Source organism: Mobula birostris, chromosome 20, assembly GCF_030028105.1.
Source record: "Mobula birostris isolate sMobBir1 chromosome 20, sMobBir1.hap1, whole genome shotgun sequence".
NCBI classification, from domain to species: Eukaryota; Metazoa; Chordata; class Chondrichthyes; order Myliobatiformes; family Myliobatidae; genus Mobula; species Mobula birostris.
Genome location: NC_092389.1, coordinates 1976681 through 1998152, shown reverse-complemented (window position 1 = coordinate 1998152; position 21472 = coordinate 1976681). Strand labels below are relative to the sequence as shown.

At 40.7% G+C, this 21472-nt stretch overlaps 1 protein-coding gene across 16 annotated transcripts in view; it reads right to left on the bottom strand.

Moving 5' to 3' along the window:
- Nucleotides 1-21472, bottom strand: part of sik3 (SIK family kinase 3) — a 444540-nt gene that overhangs the window by 105785 nt on the left and 317283 nt on the right. For all 16 annotated transcript variants that reach the window (XR_011889794.1, XR_011889796.1, XR_011889795.1 and 13 more), the window contains 2 exons: nucleotides 20935-21059; nucleotides 18559-18682 (listed from right to left, as the gene is read on the bottom strand). Coding sequence is in view for 3 of the 16 variants with exons in the window: in XM_072283868.1 (XP_072139969.1) it covers nucleotides 18559-18682; nucleotides 20935-21059 (249 nt within the window). In the remaining 13 variants the exon portion in view is untranslated. The remainder of the gene's footprint in view (nucleotides 1-18558; nucleotides 18683-20934; nucleotides 21060-21472) is intronic.

Here is a 21472-nt window from a genome sequence, read left to right as displayed (position 1 = left end):
TAATGAGCTACTATGTGATAATCATTTTTCCTCATGCAGATAGTTCGAGACCTCCTGTGCAAGAACAGATTTGAAGAGGACAAAAATGGCAGTTTGAAAACTAGCTGCACCAAAAGTAGCAGCACATGAAAATTCTTGTCAGTGAAGTTCAAATACATAATTGCAGGAGAAAAAGAGGTCACAACTGTAGAACAGAATATTGCTCAAGAGATGGTGAGGAAATACTAAATTGCACTGTATAAAAAAAGTGGCAGACAAGATAACAAAGGCACATATCATGGCTGCTGAGTACCAGAAACCAAAATTTGTTAGCTACCATAATGAAATGTCTTGAGTTACAGAGGTATTAGAAGAAACGAAATAAATATTTTGGAAGCAATAAGTGACAGCAAAGCACATCTTGAGTTATACAGATAAGTGAGCTCAATTTGAAAATACTAACCAGGACATTCAGGACTCAAGCTGGGGGATTTCAGAATATTCAACAGGCCAGCTTCTAAGTAATTAGATACAAAACTTTATATGTTTCCATAACAGTTTTTTACATTACTTTATTCATGTAAACCCAAATATTGACACATTCGCAAGAGGATTTCCTTGAACTTTCGAAGAATAGATTTTAATTGGTATTTTTAATATCAGATGCAGAATGCATTATTTGTAATAATACAATGGAAGCAAGATGCTACCTTGTCACCATTTTACGGCAAATAATAGATATGATCATATTGTGAAATCTCATTGACTTCTTTATCAGTCAAAACAATAATTGTAAGAGAAATATTAAAAAAGCATAGAGTAAGTAATAAAATATACACTCTCAGTAAAATCAAAACCAGAAGTCTATGCTGCAGGTATGAAAATCAGAGCAATTTCATTACTAACTGACAGACTAGTATCAGTCTGCAGAGTATTGCACCAACCACCAGAATAAATTAATATCTGGAAGCAACTCTGGAAGTATGAACCAATCGTTTAATTTCTGAACCAGAGAAAAATATATTTAGATGAAGGCAAATGGGAACTTATTGCAAATCTGGAATTAAATCTACATCTCTAAATAAAATTGATTTTCAGGTCAATGAAAAGACCAATTCTAACTGACCTAGATTTAACTAGCCACAAATAATTTCCTGTGCAAAATCATTGATTTTTATTTTTGCATGTTGCTCTTTAAAAATGTCCTGTTTGACAATTTCATTACAAAAAATAAAGTATTGTATTAAACATGAATAAAGATGTTTTCTCAGTTATAACTGGATTTTGTATCCTTGTAAAATCAGCACCAATTCTAATTCGTGAAAAGTTACTAGAAAAAAGAATAGATCAATAAGCGTTATACAATTAGCCTAGATTAGCGGGAGAAAATTCTAATCAATCAAGCAACCAAAATATTAACTGATTCTTTGAAAAACTCTATGTTCAATTAAACAGTAAATTTAGCTCTATGGGAAACATTTTGAAAAAATAAAGAACTGGAAGCTTTAAAAATGTGAAAAGATGAGCTGTAGAGCAGAGTAACCAATACAATATTAAACAACAGTAAACTGACTGAGAAGTAAGCTGCAATTCCAATTGTCTTCCTTCTTTTAAACCCTCAGATCAGACCAAAAGTTTAATAGTTAGTTTTTGAAATTATTCTATATGGAACCTGATAAATTTTAGGATTGCAGAAATCCAGAATTTTTGTTCAGTACGTTTCCATGGAACACCCAGTACTTCTGTCCTTACACTCATGATTTTTATATTGATAGTGCAGTAATATATGGCAGTTTTAGCAAAGAAAATTCTGACAGTTATAATGGCAAGAAACATTATACGAAATGTCACAGGGATTGTGACAAGGACAATTAAATATAGCTACAACTTATTGAATCCAGTGTACTCCATTTTACTCAAAGTTTTCTCCAACAACCGGTTGGTATTTAATTTTTTGAGTATTTCTACTATGAATTGTTTTACTAACATTATTTAGTTTCACTTATAAAGTTAATTCATAATTTAAATGTTGTTCAAGAGAAATGTTGCTCAAAGAATAGGAACACTTCTGTAACCCTAAATGGGCATAACAACAGATTAGACAAAATATCAAAATTAACTGAATCAGAAACTTAGATCAAGATAAATCATAGAGGCAAAGTCAGCTTTTGAATAAAATTACAAACTACCCACTGAAATAAATAATTCTACGATTATTGTATTAATGCCAGTATGAATCAATGACAAATATAGCCAGTGACTTGCATATACTACTGCTTCCAAATAAATCTTCTGTGCAGTGGTGTGCTAGGGCAATGGCATCAACACGGGTGATGCCAACAGGCTCAACAAACTAATTAGAACGGCTGGCTCTGTTATAGAAGTCAAACTGGACACACTGGAGGCTGTAGTAGAACAAAGAACCCTACAGAAAACATAGAACATAGAAATTTACAGCACATTGCAGGCCCTTCGGCCCACAATGTTGTGCCAACCATGTAACCTAATCTACAGACAGTCCAGAATTTCTCTAGCGCATAGCCCTCTACCTTTCTACGCTCCATGTACCTTTTAAGAGGCTCTGAAAAGACCCTACTGTATCTGCTTCCAACACCACCGCCGGCAGTGCATTCCACTCTGTGTAAAAAACCTACCTCTGACATCCCATAAGACCATAAGACATAGGAGCAGAATTAAGTGATCTGGTCCACTGAGGGGCCCAAAACTGTTCACAATACTCAAGGTGAGGCCTCACCACTGTCTTATCCCCTCGGTACCCATTTCCAAGCACCTTAAAACTATGCCCCTCATGTTAGCCATTTCAGCCCTGGGAAAAACCCTCTGACTATCCACACAATCAATGCTTCTCATCATCTTATACACCTCGATCAGGCCACTTCTCATCTTCCATCGCTCCAAGGAGAAAAGGCCGAGTACACTCAACCTATTCTCATAAAGTATGCCCTCCAATCAACATCCTTGTAAATCTCCTCTGCACTCTCCCTATAGTATCCACATCCTTCCTGTAGTGTTGTGACCAGAACTGAACACAGTACTCCAAGTGAGGTCTGACCAAAGTCTTATATACAGCTGTAACATTACCTCACAGCTCTTGAACTCAATCCCACGGTTGATGAATGCCAACACACCATACGCCTTATTGACAACATTGTCGATCTGTGCAGCAGCTTCGAGTGTCCTATCGACACAGACCCCAAAATCTCTTAGATCCTCCACACTGCAAAGAGTCTTACCACTTATATTATATTCTGTCTTCAAATTGGACCTACCAAAATGAACCACTTCACACTTATCTGGCATGAGGTCCATCTGCAACTTCTCAGCCTAGTTCTGCATCCTACTGATGTCCCGCTGTAACCTCTGATGACCACCCAGACTACCCACAACACCCTCCCAACCTTCGTGTCATCAGCAAACTTACAAAGCCACCCTTCTACTTCTTCATCCAGGTCATTTATAAAAATCACAAAGAGGAGGGGTCCCAGAACAACTCCCTGCGGAACACCACTGGTCACTGACCTTCATGCAGAATACAAACCATCAACAACCACCCTTTGCCTTCTGTTGGCATGCCAATTCTGGATCCACAAAGCAAAGTCTCCTTGGATCCCATGCCTCCTTACTTTCTGAAGGAGCTTTGCATGGGGAACCTTATCAAATGCCTTACTGAAATCCATATACACTACATCCATTGATCTACCTTCATCAATGTATTTTGTTACATCCTCAAAGAATTCAGTCAGGCACATAGGGCACGGCCTGGCCTTGACAAAGCCATGCTGACTATCCCTAATCAGATTACATCTCTCCAAATGCTCATAAATCCTGCCTCTCAGGATCTTCTCCAACAACTTGCCCACCACTGAAGTCAGACTCAGTGGTCTATAATTTCCAGGGTTGTCTCTACTCCATTTCTTGAACAAGAGAACAAGATTTGCAACCCTCCAATCATCCAGTCCTTCCCCGTCCCTGTTGATGACTCAAAGATCATCAGAAGATGGTCACCAATTTCATTCTTTGCTTCCCACAGTAGTCTGGGGTATATCTCATCTGGTCCCGGAGACTTGTCTAACTTAATGCCTTTCAAAAGCTCCAGCACATCCTCTTTCTTAATGTCTATATGCTTAAGCATTTGTCTCCTGTAAGTCATCCCCACATTTGCCAAGGTCTCTTTCCCTGGTGAATACTGAAGCAAGGTATTCATTAAGCACCTCCTCTACCTCCTCCGACTCCACGCATATATTTCCTCCATCACACTTGATTGGTCCTATTCTCACACAGCTCATCCTCTTGTTCTTCACATACATGTAGAGTGCCTTGGGGTTTTCCATACTCCTGCTCACTAAGGCCTTCTCATGGACCCTTCTAGCTCTCTTAATTCCATTCTTAAGCTCCTTCCTAGCAACCTTGGAATTTTCTAGAGCTCCAGCAGTATTCTGAACCTTTCGTAAGCTTTTTTCTTCTTAACTAGATTTTCTACATCTTTTGTACACCATGGTCCTTTTACCTTACCATTCTTTCCCTGCCTCAATGGAACATATCTGTGAAGAACTCCATGCACATATTCCCTGAACATTTGCCACACTTCTGCCGTGCATTTCCCTGAGAACATCTACTCCCAATTTATGCTCCCAAGATCCTGCCTAATAGCACCATATTTCTCCCTACCCCAATTAAATGTTTTCCCAAATTGTCTGCTCCTATCATTCTCCAGCACTATGGTGAAGGGTTGTGGTCACTACCTCCAAAATGCTCTCTCACTGAGAGATCTGACACCTGACCACATTAATTTCCCAATACCAGATCAAGTACAGCCTCTCCTCTAGTTAGGTCATCTACATATTGCATCAGGAAACCTTCCTGGACACACTTAAAAAACTCTGGCCCATCTAAACCCGTTGCGCTAAGGAGATGCCAATCGATATTAATAAAGTTAAAATCTCCCACCACAACAACCCTATTATTATTGCACCACTCCAGCATGTACTTCCTTATCTGCTCCTCGATATCCTTGTTACTATTCAGGGGTCTATAAAAAAAACACCCAGTAGAGTTACTACCCCTTTCCTGTTTCTGACTTCCCCCCACAGACTCAGTAGACCATCCCTCCATGACTTCCTCGCTTTCTGCAGCCGTGACACTATCCCTGATTAACAATGTTACGCCCCACCTCTTTTGCCTCCCTCTCTGTTCTTTTTGAAACATCTAAAGCCTGGCACACTCAGCAGCCATTCTTGCTCCTGAGACATCCAAGTCTCTGCAATGGCCACAACATCATAGTTCCACGTATTTATCCACGCTCTAAGTTCATCTGCCTTAGGTCTATTTTAATGTAAGCAGTATCATAAACATCTCAAACCATCAGGCTGAGTGCATCTTTCATCTAATATCTGCCTATCCTTCCTCACAAACTCCATACAAGATGTTTCTATTTGTGCTCCAACTTCCCCATCCTCTGCCTCTTCACTTCGGTTTCCAACCCCCTGCAAATCTAGCTTAAACCCTCCCCAATAACATTAGCAAACCTGCCTGTCAGGATATTGGTCCCCCTCGGATTCAAGAGCAACCCGTCCTTTTTGTACAGGTCACACCTGCCCCAGAAGAGGTCCCAATAATCCAAAAATCTGAATCTCTGCCCCCTGCTCCAATCCTTCAGCCACGCATTTATCCTCCACCTCATTCTATTCCTATACTCACTGTGAAATTATTGCCTTTGAGGTCCTGCTTCTCAGCTTCCTTCCTAACTCCCTGTATTCTGCTTTCAGAACCTCCACCCTTTTCCTACCTATGTCACTGGTACCAATATATACCACGACCTCTGGCTGCTCACCCTCCCATATCAGGATATTGTGGCTGTGCTCAGAAACATCATGAACCCTGGTACCTGGGAGGCAAACTACCGTCCTTATTTCTTTTTTGCGCCCACAGAGTCGCCTGTCTGCCCCCTTAACTATAGAGTCCCCTATTACAGCTGCCCTCCTCTTCCATTCCCTACTCTTCTGAGCCACAGGGTGAGACTCAGTGCCGGAGGTACGACTACTGTTGCTTTCTCCAGGTAAGTCCAACCTCCCCCCACCCCCCTCCGACAGCACTCAAAGTGGAGTACTCATTGTTAAGGAGGAAAGCCACAGGGCTGCTCTCCACTACCTGACGCCCTCCCTTCCCTCTCCTGACAGTCACCCACTTTTCTGTCTCCCGTGGCCCAGGGTGACTACTTGCCTGTAGCTCCTGTCTATCACCTCCTCACTCTCCCTAACAAGCCGAAGGTCATCGAACTGCAGATCCATTTCCCTAACTCAGTCTCTAAGGAGCTGCAGCTCGGTTCACCTGGCGCAGATGTAGCCATCAGGGAGGTTGGAAGTCTCCTCAGCATCCCACATCTGAGACCCAGAACAGAAAACTGGCCTTGCAGTCATACCCACTATTCTAAAACCCTGGTAATACCAGACAATGTTTCTCACCCTCTGCATGCCACCTTGGCTGAACAGAGGAACACTTTTAGTAATATACTGAAACAACTGTGCTGTTCTAAAGAGTGCTATATGGAATCATTCTTACCTTCAGCCATTAGGCGCTATAATGAGTCAACCTATAGCCAGGGAAGTGATGGCTTCCCTCCTGTTAGGCTGTTTGAGGTAACTTATTTTTTATTCTTTCTATTGCTCTTCTAATATTTACAGTGGCATGCAAAACTTTGGGCACCCCTGGTCAAAATTTCTGTTACTGTGAATAGTTAAGTGAATAGAAGATGAACTGATCTCCAGAAGTCATAAAGTTAAAGATGAAATATTCCTTTCAACATTCTAAGCAAGATTAGTGTATTATTTTTGTTTTGTACAATTTCAGAGTGAAAAAAAAGGAAAGGAGCACCATGCAAAAGTTTGGGAACCCCAGGAGATTTGAGCTCTCAGATAACTTTTACCAAGGTCTCAGACCTTAATAAGCTTGCTAGGGCTATGGCTTGTTCACAGACATCACTAGGAAAGGCCAGGTGATGCAAATTTCAAAGCTTTATAAATACCCTGACTCCTCAAACCTTGTCCCAACAATCAGCAGCCATGAGCTCCTCTAAGCAGCTGCCTAGCAGTCTGAAAATTAAAATAAATGATGCTCACAAAGCAGAAGATGGCAAAAAGAAAATAGGAAAGCGTTTTCAGGTAGCTGTTTCCTCAGTTCGTAATGTAATTAAGAAATGGCAGTTAACAGGAACGGTGAAGGTCAAGTTGAGGTCTGGAAGACCAAGAAAACTTTCCGAGAGAACTGCTCATAGGATTGCTAGAAAGGCAAATCAAAACACCCGTTTGACTGTAAAAGACTTTTAGGAAGATTTAGCAGACTCTGGAGTGGTGGTGCACTGTTCTACTGTGCAGCAACACCTGCACAAATATGACCTTCATGGAAGAGTCATCAGAAGAAAACGTTTCCAAAATGCATCAGGCTTGTTTAGATGTTCCTTTGCAAACTTCTGACGCTGAACTTTGTGGTGAGGACTCAGGAAAGAAGTTCTGTGGACTGATGAAGTTAAAATAGAACTCTGACCGCAATGAGCAAAGGTATGTTTGGAGAAAAAAGGGTGCAGAATTTCATGAAAAGAACACCTCTCCAAATGTTATGCACAGGAGTGGATCGATCATGCTTTGGACTTGTGTTGCAGCCAGTGGCACGGGGAATATTTCACTGGTAGAGGGAAGAATAAATTCAATTAAGTACCAGCAAATTCTGGAAGCAAACATCGCACCCTCTGTAAAAAAGCTGAAAATGAAAAGAGGATGGCTTCTACAACAGGATAATGATCCTAAACACACCTCAAAATCCACAATGGACTACCTCAAGAGGTGCAAGCTGAAGGTTTTGCCATGGCCCTTACAGTCCCCCGACCTAAACATCATCGAGAATCTGTGGATAGACCTCAAAAGAACAGTGCATGCAAGACAGCCCAAGAATCTCAGAGAACTAGAAGCCTTTTGCAAGGAAGAATGGGCAAAAATCCCCCAAACAAGAATTGAAAGACTCTTAGCTGGCTACAGAAAGTGCTTACAAGCTGTGATACTTGCCAAAGGGGGTGTTACTAAGTACTGACCATGCAGGGTGCCCAAACTTTTAAATCGGGCCCTTTTCCTTTTTTATTATTTTGAAACTGTAAAAGATGGAAATAAGAAAGTAATCTTGCTTAAAATATTAAAGAAATGTGTCATCTTTAACTTCATGCCTTTTGGAAATCAGGTCAACTTTTACTCACTTAGCTATTCACAGTAACAAAAATTTTGACCAGGGGTGCCCAAACTTTTGCATGCCACATGTGCACGTGTAATGCTACTGCAATACTCTAATTTCCTTTGGGATTAATAAAGTATCTATCTTTCTATCCAAATATTACTGACGACTATGGAGAATTATATAATGAGGGCATCAATTACAAAGAATGGAAACGCTGCCTTGATCGTATATATATTCAGACTACTGAATGTTGCATTAATACCCTATATATTATTGGGTACTCAATACAATCACATTGGAGATGCAAGAAATTCTGCAGATGCTGGAAATCCTGAAAAATCAGTATCGGGACCGATGAAGGTCTCAGCCCAAATGTCGACTGTTCATCTCCCTACACTGAGTTCCTCCAACATTTTGGGTGTGTTGCTCAATACAGGTGTCCATTTATTATTCAAATTAGGTGGTTTTAACCAGAGCAGTTCCTCGTGGAGTTTCACAGTGTCAGTAATCAGTCCTTTGCTCTTTGTGCTATATAACAATGATTTAAACTTGAATGTAAATGACAAAACAATAGCACCTGTTTTTGACAGTGGGGAAGAATGCTTTACACTACAGGAGGATATGGTTTAGTCAGAAGAAGGAAATTTATCCAAAGAAGTATGAGGTAATGCATTTGGGGAGGTGCAACAAAGCAAGGAAATACATGGGAGGATTTATTATGTATTTCCTTGCCTTGTTGTGCCAGGAAGATGTGGCAACCTTAGCCAAGACATAACACAAGAGCAGAGGGGCTGCAATAAAATGCTTAACACTAGTGATACCATGGCATGAATACTGGATATGGTTCTGCACACAAACATACGAGGTTTCAATGGATAGAGTAAAAGTTAAGTTTATGAGGATGTTGCCAGGACAGTAAAATTTCAGCTATGGTAAAAGACATAAGCAGACTGGGATAGATTTTTGCCCAGCATTCTGAATTTAATTTATGCCACTTTACCATTTGCAATCACATGTAATATCTGATAAAGCACAAAAGAAATTTTAAGAAAACAATAAATTGTATAAAATATTGCCTTGGTCAGACCCCACTTGGAGTACTGTGCTCAGTTCTGGTCACCTCACTACAGGAAGGATGTGGAAACTATAGAAAGAGCGCAGAGGAGATTTACAAGGATGTTGCCTGGATTGGGGAGCATGCCTTATGAGAATAGGTTGAGTGAACTCGGCCTTTTCTCCTTGGAGCGACGGAGGATGAGAGGTGACCTGATAGAGGTGTATAAAATGATGAGAGGCATTGATTGTGTGGATAGTCAGAGGTTTTTTCCCAGGGCTGAAATGGCTAGCACGAGAGGGCACAGATTTAAGGTGCTTGGGAGTAGCAACAGAGGAGATGTCAGGGGTAAGTTTTTTTTAAAACGCAGAGAGTGGTGAGTGCATGGAATGGGCTGCTAGCGACGGTGGTGGAGGCAGATACGTTAGGGTCTTTTAAGAGACTCCTGGATAGGTACATGGAGCTTAGAAAATTCGAGGGCTAAGGGTAACCCCAGGTAATTTCTAAGGTAAGGACATGTTCAGTACAGCTTTGTGGGCCAAAGGGACTGTATTGTGCTATAGGTTTTCTATGTTTCTGTTTCTAATATCTGCTATCAATACTTTCAAAAAAGGAGTATTGATTACTGTAAACAGTTGTTCCACAGACACCAACAAACTTAATAGTGGTCATTCTTTCAGTGTGGAAATTGAGAATTAAAGCCTATAAATTACCTGGTCAAGAAAGCCAGGAGAAAACCTACTGCTGCCTTCAATCCAATTAAATACCAATTTGAAATCTTCCCCTCTTCCCCCCTCCCCCACCTTTTCCTCTCCTCTCATCAGCCTTCCATATTTCTGATGCAATACTCTAATTCCTCTCACCTCCAGCTCAAGACTTGTCTATCTTCCTACATTGATTACCTCATGTACAACTCTGCCCCCTTCCCAAAAGTTTGGCCCATTCCTCTCTTCTCCCCATCCTTTTACCACCCCTCTTACGCTCCCGTATCCACATCTTAATAATCTCTATACTCTTAGCTGCCTTTCCATCCATCTGAGCCAGACCCTCCAACTCATTAGCTGCCGCCAGGAAAGGACAGACTACAGGAATTTTTGCAATTGGAATTGCCAGTCTCCAGAAAGTCTGTGGCTTCCCTGGATGATAAACTTCTTCTAGATTTCCAGCCTACTAAACCTCCATCCTTCTCAAGATCAGAGACTTCCCACTCTGCTTCACAGTCATTAGCATGCAATACTCTTCTCTGTACCTGCCGAAACCCATTCTCTCGTAAAATGAAAGAAATATGTGACTCAAGAAAGCACTCAGATTAGTCTTGCCCTATTTTATTTGAGAAATTTGCTTTCTCACTTTCCTCAAAGACAAGATGAGATTCCAAATTTTTTCATCTGAAATCAATTTTGTGCCTTAAAAAATCCAAACATAGGTTGCAACCAAGTCTTAAACATCCAACAAGTTATACACTCAGTGGCTATATTATTAGGTACACCTTGTACACCTGCTTGTTAATGCAAATATCTAATCAGCCAATCATGTGGCAGCAATATAATACATGAAAGCATGCAGGCATGGTCAAAGGGTTCAGTTATTGTTCAGACCAAATATCAGAATGGGGAAAAAATGTCACCTAAGTGACTTTGACCATGGAATAATTGTGGTGCCAGATGGGATGGCTTGAGTATCTCAGTAATAGAGATCCCCTGGGATTTTCACGCACAATAAACTCAGAGTTTACACAGAATGGTGCAAAAAACAAAAAAAAAAATCCAGAGAGCAGTAGTTCTGTGAATGAAAATGCTGTGTTAATGAGAGAGGTCAGAGGAGAATGACTATTCTGACTTAAGCTGACAGGAAGGTGACAGTAACTCAAATAACCACACGTTACAAGAGTGGTGTGCAGAAGAGCATCTCTGAATGTACAACATGTCAAACCTTGAAGCAGATGGGCTACAGCAGCAGAAGACCATGAATATACAATCAGTGACTACTTTATTAGGTACAGAAAGTAATTTATAAAGTGGCTACTGAGTGTATATGTTACTTAGGCCACACTTAAAACTCTGAAAAAGAACAATGAACACAACTGCTGCAGTTGAAAATTATTGTCCATCTACTATGTAAATCAAATTTGTATTCAAAATGAAATGAATCTTGCCTATATCCGAAAATAATTAAGAAATATAATGGATCTGATCTTGGGGGTTAATGCTGACAGCTCCAAGTGAAATCACAGGCACTTAATTACTTAAATGTTTTAAGTTTGACACCACCACACGTGCATTGTCAAATGCAGAAGTTATGACTTATTTTTTGATTCAGAATACTAAATCTATCAGTTTACACTGCCACCAATCCAAGAGCAAGCTGCCAAGTTGCTGAAATTCCCCAACATATGTGCTCGGGAAGTTGCCTATGCCAATTTACACAGACATAACTGATTTCAATGGTGCCTGTGATGCTATGGACTAGGAGGCAGGGGGTATAGCGTGCTTTTATTTCTTTTTTCATTTCTATAATTTACTTCCAGTGACTCGTGGTGTGCCACAGGGATCAGTGCTGGGTCCATTGTTATTTGTCATCTATATCAATGATCTGGATGATAATATGGTAAACTGGATCAGCAAATTTGCTGATGATACAAAGATTGGAAGTGTAGTGGACAGTGAGGAAGGTTTTCAAAGCTTGCAGAGGGATTTGGACCAGCTGGAAAAATGGGCTGAAAAATGACAGATGGAGTTTAATACAGACAAGTGTGAGGTATTGCACGTTGGAAGGACAAACCAAGGTAGAACATACAGGGTTAATGGTAAGGCACTGAGGAGTGCAGTGGAACAGAGGGATCTGGGAATACAGATACAAAATTCCCTAAAAGTAGCATCACAGGTAGATAGGGTTGTAAAGAGAGCTTTTGGTACATTGGCCTTTATTAATCAAAGTATTGAGTATAAGAGCTGGAATGTTATGATGAGGTTGTATAAGGCATTGGTGAGGCCGAACCTGGAGTATTGTGTTCAGTTTTGGTCACCAAATTACAGAAAGGATATAAATAAGGTTGAAAGAGTGCAGAGAAGGTTTACAAGGATGTTGCCGGGACTTGAGAAACTCAGTTACAGAGAAAGGTTGAATAGGTTAGGACTTTATTCCTTGGAGCGTAGAAGAATGAGGGGAGATTTGATAGAGATATATAAAATTATGATGGGTATAGATAGAGTGAATGCAAGCAGGCTTTTTCCACTGACGCAAGGGGAGAAAAAAACCGGAGGACATGGGTTAAGGGTGAGGGGGGAAAAGTTTAAAGAGAACATTAGTGGGGGCTTCTTCACACAGAGAGTGGTGGGAGTATGGAATGAGCTGCCAGACGAGGTGGTAAATGCAGGTTCTTTTTTAACATCTAAGAATAAATTGGACAGATACATGGATGGGAGGTGTATGGAGGGATATGGTCCGTGTGCAGGTCAGTGGGACTAGACAGAAAATGGTTCGGCACAGCCAAGAAGGGCCAAAAGGCCTGTTTCTGTGCTGTAGTTTCTATGGTTTCAATTTTAATAGTTTCAATGCTGGTAACACTTTAAACCAGCAAATCAATGCCGACAAGCCTTGTGCCACATTAATTTTATTTCCCACCCTGTGAGCTATGAATGCCATTTCCAGCACTGTCAATAAATCCTGTCAAAATTAAAGAAACCATTTAAGCATTACACTATGATGTCTGCTATTCAAATTGCATGACAGATATTTGATTAAACACATTGAGATTTTCACCCTCAAGATTCACATTAGGATTCTTATGGAAATATAATGTGAAATGTTATAGTTAAGTGAGATTACTTTAAATCAAAGTAACTTTCAAAATTCTCTGTAACATAGGGAAGTTCTAATTTAGTTAGTTGATTGCATTTCCATCAAGAATAAAGGTGGCTTTCTTTAAACTGTAAAAGGCAAGCATATCCTAAGAATCAACATCTATTCTTTCCATCTGTAGGGACTACAAAGGGATTTAGTCTAAAGTCAAAACAGAGATCAAATTATACTAACCGATGCTTCCTTAATAAGACTATAAGACATTGGAGCAGAATTAAACCATTCAGCCCATCGAGTCTGCTCTGCCATTCCATCATGGCTGATACTCAACCCCATAAACCTGTCTTCTTGCCATATCCTTTAATGCCCTGACCAATCAGGAAACTATCAACTTCTGCCTTAAATATACCCATGGACTTGGCCTCCACTGCAGTCTGTGGCAGAGCACTCCGAAGATTCACTACTCTCTGGCTAAAAGAATTCCTCCTTACCTCTGTTCTAAAAGGTCGCCCCTCAATTTTGAGGCTGTGCCCTCTAGTTCTGGATACCCCCACCATTGGAAACATCCTCTCCATATCCACCCCCATCTTGTGCTTTCAACATTCAGTAGGTTTCAATGAGGTCTCCATGCATTCTTTCTAAATTCCAATGAGTACAGGCCCAAAGCTGCCAAATGCTCCTCATAGGTTAACCTCTTCATTTCTGGAATCATCCTCGTGACACCTCCCCTGGACTCTCTCCAATGACAACACATTCCTTCTGAGATACGGGGCCCAAAACTATCGACAATTCTCCAAGTGCGGCCTGACTAGTGTCTTATAAAGGCTCAGTATTATCTCCTTGTTTTATATTCTGTATAACCCTTGGAATAAATGCCAACATTGCAATTTCCTTCTTCATGACAGACCCGATCTTTTCTTGGTCTTTGCTCCTTGGAACAATGAAGGGTGAGAGGTGACCTGATAGAGGTGTATGAGATGATGAGAGGCCTTGATCGTGTGGATAGTCAGAGGCTTTTTCCCAGGGCTGATATGGCTAACATGAGAGGGCACAGTTTTAAGATGCTTGGAAGTAGGACCACAGGGGATATCAGGGGTATATTTTTTTTAAAACACAGAGAGTGGTGAGTGCGTGGAATGGGCTGCCTGCAACTGTGGTGGAGGCGGAAACAATAGGATCTTTGAAGAGACTCCTGGATAGGTATATGGAGCTTAGAAAAATAGAGGGCTATGGGTAACCCTAGGTAATTTCTAAAGTAAATACATGTCTGGCACAGCATTGTGGGCCGAAGGGCCTGTATTGTGCTGTAGGTTTTCTATGTTTCAACCTGTAAATTAACCTTTTGGGACTCTTGCACGAGGGCTCCTAAGTCCCTCTGTACCTCTGATGTTTGAACCTTCTCCTCATTTAGATAATAGTCCACACTATTGTTCCTCCTACCAAAATGCATTATCATATATTTCCCAACTCTGTATTCCATCTGCCACTTTTTTGCCCATTCTTCCAACTTGTCTAAGTCCTGCTGCAATCACATTGCTTCCTCAGCGCTACCCCTTCACCTATCTTCGTATCATCCGCAAACTTTGCCATAAAGCCTTTAATTCCATTATGCAAATCATCAACACACAATGTGAAAAGTAGCGGTCCCAATAATAACCCCTGAGGAACAGCACTAGTCACTGGCAGCTAACCAGAAAAGGCCCCCTTTATTCCCACTCGCAGCTTCCTGTCAGCCATTTCTCTATCCATGCCAGTATCTTTCCTGTAACACCATAGGATTTTATCTTGTTAAGCAACCTCATGGGTGGCACCTTATCGAGTGCATTCTGAAAATTTAAGTAAATGGCATCCACTACCTCTCCTTTGTCTCACCCTGCTTGTTACTTCCTCGAAGAACTCTAACAGATTGGTCAGGCAGGATTTCCCTTTACAGAAGCCATGTTGACTTTAACTTATTTTATCATTAGTCTCCAAGTACCCGAAACATCACCCTTAATAACAGGCTCCAGCACTTTCCCAACCATGAAGTTAGGCTAACTGGCCGATACCTTTCTTCTGCCTTCCTCCCTTCTTAAAGAATGGAATGACATTTATAGTCTTCCAGTCCTCCGGGTCCGTGCCAAAATCAAGTGATTTTTGAAAGATCATGACCAATACATCCGTTATCTCTTCAGCAACATCTCTCAGGACTCTGGGATATAGTCCATCTGGTCCAGGTGACTTATCCACTTTAAAACCTTTCAGTTTGCCTTGCACTTTTTCCTTTGTAATAGCAATGGCACTCACTCTTGCTCCCTGACACTCATGGACCTCTGGGACATTGCTAGTGCCTTCCACAGTGAAGACTACTGCAAAATACTCATTAAGTTCATCTGCATTAAATTTTTCCAGCAGTAGAGAGGAATATTTTTGTCCCCCATTACTATATAACCAGCATCATTTTCCAGTGGTCCAATATCAACTCTCACCTCCCTTTTATCATATCAGAATCAGAATTAAAGGCAAAGTGAATAAGAATAAAGAACCTTGGTTCTCAAGGGATATTGGAACTCTGATAAAGAAGAGAGAGAGATGTATGACATGTATAGGAAACAGGGAAACAGCAAATAAGGTGCTTGAGGAGTATAAAAAGTGCAAAAGCATACTTAAGAAAGAAATCAGGAGGGCTAAAAGACATGAGGTTGCTTTGGCAGTCAAGGTGAAGGATAATCCAAAGAGCTTCGACAGGTATATTAAGAGCAAAAGGATAGTAAGGGATAAAATTGGTCCTCTTGAAGATCAGAGTGGTTGGCTATGTACAGAACCAAAAGAAATGGGGAGGATCTTAAATGGGTTTTATGCATCTGTATTTACTAAGCAAACTGGCATGGAATCAATGGAAATAAGGCAAACAAGTAGTGAGGTCATGGAACCTATACAGATTGAAGAGGAGGAGGTGCTTGCTATCTTGAGGCAAATCAGAGTAGATAAATCCCCAGGACCTGACAGGGTATTCCCTCGGACCTTGAAGGAGACTAGTGTTGAAATTGCAGGGGCCCTGGCAGAAATATTTAAAATGTTGCTGTCTACGGGTGAGGTGCCGGAGGATTGGAGAGTGGCTCACGTTGTTCTGTTGTTTAAAAAAAGGCTCTAAAAGTAATCTGGGAAATTATAGGCCGGTAATTTTGACATTGGTAGTAGGTAAATTATTGGAAGGAGTACTAAGAAATTGGATCTACAGGTATTTGGATAGACAGGGACTTACTAGGGAGAGTCAACATGGTTTTGTGCGTGGTAGGTCATGCTTAACAAATCTATTGGAGTTTTTCGAGGTTACCAGGAAAGTGGATGAAGGGAAGGCAAGGGATGTTGTCTACGTGGACTTCAGTAAGACCTTTGACAAGGTCCTGCATGGGAGGTTAGTTAGGAAGATTCAGTCGCCCGGTATACATGGAGAGGTAGTAAATTGGATTCGACATTGGCTCAATGGAAGAAGCCAGAGAATGGTAGTGGAAGATTGCTTCTCCGAGTGGAGGCCTGTGAATAGTGGTGTGCCACAGGGATCAGTGCTGGGTCCATTGTTATTTGTCATCTATATCAATGATCTGGATGATAATGTGGTAAATTGGATCAGCAAATTTGCTGATGATACAAAGATTGGAGGTGTAGTAGATAGTGAGGAAGGTTTTCAAAGCTTGCAGAGGGATTTGGACCAGCTGGAAAAATGGGCTGAAAAATGGCAGATGGAGTTTAATACAGACAAGTGTGAGGTATTGCACTTTGGAAGGACAAACCAAGGTAGAACATACAGGGTAAATGGTAGGGCACAGAGGAGTGTAGTAGGACAGAGGGATCTGGGAATACAGATACAAAATTCCATAAAAGTGACGTCACAGGTAGACAGGGTTGTAAAGAGAGCTTTTGATACATTGGCCTTTATACAAACAATTTGTAAATCAAAGTATTGAGTATAAGAGTTGGAATGCTATGGTAAGGTTGCAACTGTAACGAAAACCAATTTCCCCCAGGATCAATAAAGTATGACTATGACTATAAGGCATTGGTGCCTTATTTGGAGTATTGTGTACAGTTTTGGTCACCAAATTACAGAAAGGATATTAATAAGGTTGAAAGAGTGCAGAGAAGGTTTACAAAGATGTTGTCAGGACTTGAGAAACTGAGTTACAGAGGAAGGTTGAATAGGTTAGGAATTTATTCCCTGGAGTGTAGAAGAACGAGGGGAGATTTGATAGAAGTATATAAAATTATGATGGGTATAGATAGAGTGAATGCAAGCAGGCTTTTTCCACTGAGGCGAGGGGAGAAAAAAAACCAGAGGACACGGGTTAAGGATGAAGGGGGAAAAGTTTAAAGGGAACATGGGGGGGGGGGCTTCTTCACACAGAGAGTGGTGGGAGTGTGGACTGAGCTGCCAGATGAAGTGGTAAATGCGGGCCCACTTTTAACATTTAAGAAAAACTTGGACAGGTACATGGATGAGAGGTGTATGGAGGGATATGGTCCAAGTGCAGGTCAGTGGGATGAGGCAGAAAAATGGTTTGGCACAGCCAAGAAGGGCCAAAAGGCCTGTTTCTGTGCTGTAATGTTCTATGGTTCTATTTTACACTTTATATAACTGAAAAAAACTTCTGGTATCCTGCTTTATATTATTGGCTAGTTTGCCCTCATATTTCATCTTTTCCCTTCTGATAGCTTTTTTAGTTGCCTTTTGTTGGATTTTTAAAAGCTTCCCAGTCATCCAACTTCCCATTCACTTTTGCTACCTTATATGTCCTTTTCTAGGCTTTTATGCAGTCCTCAACTTCCCTCGTCAGCCACAGTTGCCTACTCCAGCCATTTGAGAACTACTTCTTCTGTAGGGCATTTCTATCCTGTGCCTTGTGAACTATTCCAAGAAGCTTCAGCTACCTCTGCTCTGTCAGCCCCACCAGTATCCTCCTCCAATCCACCTGGGCAAGCTCCTCTCTCATGCTTCGGAAATTCCCTGTATTCCACTGTGATACTGATACATGTCACTTATGCTTCTCCCTCTCAAACTGCAGTATGAATTCAAGCACTTTATGATCACTGTTTCCTAAGGGTTCCTTTACATTAAGCTCCTTAATAGCTGGGTTATTGCACAACATCCAGTCTAAGATAGCCTTTCCCTGAGTAGGCTCAAGCACAAGTGGCTTCAAAAAGCCATCTCGTAGGCATTCAACAAACTCCCTCTCTTGCGATCCAACACCAACCCGGTTTTCCCCAATCCCCTTGCATATTGAAGTCCCCTGTTACATTTGCGTCATTATCCTTATTACATGCCATTTCCAGCTCTCTTTGCAATCTTAAACCCACTTCGTGGCTACTATTTGTTGCTATACAGAATAAAAATTTATATCAAAACTTAAATAACTAACTTTGCTCATAAAATAAATATCTCAGAATTCCATAAATATTTTAAGACAATTTTTTTCTTTCACCTATTAGTGCAAAACTACTTTTCTTACCTGTAGACATAAAGAACGGAATTCGAAATTTGCCACTTAGTACCCTGGCCCGCAGGTTCTGCAGTGTGTTGCCATCAAATGGCAGGGCCCCACATACCAGCACATATAGCACCACCCCCAAACTCTGAAAGAAAAAGTATATATAGTAAGATCAATCATGCTACCACAAATTATACAAACAACAGGAATTCTGCAGATGCTGGAATTTCAAGCAATACACATCAAAGTTGCTGGTGAACGCAGCAGGCCAGGCAGCATCTCTAGGAAGAGGTACAGTCGACGTTTCAGGCCGAGACCCTTCGTCAGGACTAACTGAAGGAAGAGTTAGTAAGAGATTTGAAAGTGGGAGAGGGAGGGGGAGATCCAAATGATAGGAGGAGGGGAAGGGATGGAGCCAAGAGCTGGACAGGTGATTGGCAAAGGGGATATGAGAGGATCATGGGACAGGAGGTCCGGGGAGAAATACAAGGGGGGGGGGGAGAGGATGGGCAAGAGGTATAGTCAGAGGGACAGAGGGAGAAGAAGGAGAGTGAGAGAAAGAATGTGTGTATAAAAATAAATAACGGATGGGGTACGAGGGGGAGGTGGGGCATTAGCGGAAGTTAGAGAAGTCGATGTTCATGCCATCAGGTTGGAGGCTACCCAGACGGAATACAAGGTGTTGTTCATCTTGACAGTAGAGGAGGCCGTGGATAGACATGTCAGAATGGGAATGGGATGTGGAATTAAAATGTGTGGCCACTGGGAGATCCTGCTTTCTCTGGCGGACAGAGCGTAGATGTTCAGCAAAGCGGTCTCCACAAATTATACTTTGCACTTAACTTTTTTTTCGTTCTTTCTTTCTCCTCTGCTGTTAATATCTGGTGTGAACCTGCAAATACTGCAGAATCTTCAGCAACACTTTAATCAGTCTTATACCAATTTGCTAAAATTCCCTGGGAGCTTCTTATGCACAAATTGGCTGTCACATTTCACATTATATTGGCTTTAAAGTGTATTGGGTTGTTCAGAAAGGGTTGCAAAAGATCATTCAAAGCCATTTTCCAATCCTTGAATATTCCAGGAAGTTATTATCACCAACAGCCTAACCCACTCTCTGTGATGTATGTCTGTTGTGTTGTGATGGATCTCAATAATTCACTAGCTGGAACTGACTCTACATTAAAGCAGCATCAAGATTATTTAAAATTGATACAAAGCAGGTTTCTAAGAAATTCATCCTGGCTGATCCCAATCCTTGCGTTGTGATGATGTGTTCACAAATAACCCTCATTTAATGAGCATATTAAAAGAAACACATCTCATTAAAATCTTCCTCTCACATACAAGACTTCTACTGTGTTAGCCATTTATTGGGACAAGAAAACCCATTCAGCCCCATGTGCTTGTTCTGCTCTTTGGATTTGATCTTCTCTGATTTGTGCCTCAACATTAATCTGTATGCCCAATGAAAATTTTGCAATTTTAGTCCTGGAACTTTCATATCAACTTCCTTCTTGGTGAAGGAATCCCACATTTCCACCGCTTTTTGTGGTTCATACCTGAATAATTTGACTTTTCCTCATAGACTGGATTCTCTCAGTTGAAAGGAACTGTATCATATCCAAGTAGCATTACAAAACCATAGAATAGTGGTGTGTAAAAGAAGGGGTATAGGTATGCGGAATGCAAACAAGTAAAGGGAACCAAAAACTACAGGGGATAACTTTATGGTGAATGGGAACAATGTAAATAGGACCAGAGGGGAAACTTCCTCACACACAGGGTGATCCATATATGGAACGAGGTGCCAGAGAAAGTAGTTGAACAGATACAAATAACGACATTTAAAAAGCATTTGGATATGTACATAGATAGGAAAGGTCAAGAGAGATATGGGCTGAACACAAGCAAATGGAAAAAGCTGAGATGGGCACCTTGATTGGCGTGGACCAGTTGGGCCAAAGGGTCTGTTCTCATGCTGTATCACCCTAGAGAATCGGCAAAACTTTGGTTGTATATTCAGAAGAAAGATCTTATTATTTGCAATTTGATGTTCCTACTTTCTTGAACAAAATATAAAAATAATTTTATCTCACACTGTGCCAAATATGAAAAAAACAGGGACAGCAAGAGAGGGTGGAGAAAAATTTCTCATGACAACATATGAGAAGACAGCAATTAACTGCAAAGCTTATATTAATTACCTCAATTTTTCCAGCAGTAGAGAGGAATATTTTTGCTCCTTGTTTATATAGTATCTTTCAGTAGACAACGCAATAATACATAAACTTCTCAAGGCATAAGCAATAAAAAAAAAGTTACATTAATAATGAAAACAAAATAGTTCTGTCAAAGAACAAACTAGTATGTATAAAAACTGTCTTTAAAACTCACCCATATATCCACTTTGGGGCCATCATATTCTTTTCCTTCAAACAATTCAGGAGCTGCATATGGTGGACTCCCACACCATGTTTTCAGTAATTGTCCTGGTGTAAAAATGTTACTAAATCCAAAGTCTGAAACATAAATTAAGCAGAATTAATATCACCGGCATATGTCGTGAAATTTGTCGTCTTTGCAGCAGCAGGTCAATGCAAAACATAATAATAAAAAATGTGAATTACAGTAAATATATATGCAGTTAAATTAAATAAGTAGTGCAAAAGTAGAAATAAAAAAGTAGTGAGGTAGTGTTCATGGGTTCAATGTCCATTCAGAAATTGATAGCAGAGGGCAAAAAGCCGTTCCTGAATTGTCCAGTGTGTGCCTTCAGGCTCCTGTACCTCCTTCCTGATGGTAGCAAGAGAACAAGGCATGACCTGTTTATATAAATAAACTGTGTTACTGTGTGTGTTATCTTTATAAATAACAGTTGCATCACTTTATGCTAATCCCTGGTATTTGCAATAATAGCTTCCATTTATTCATC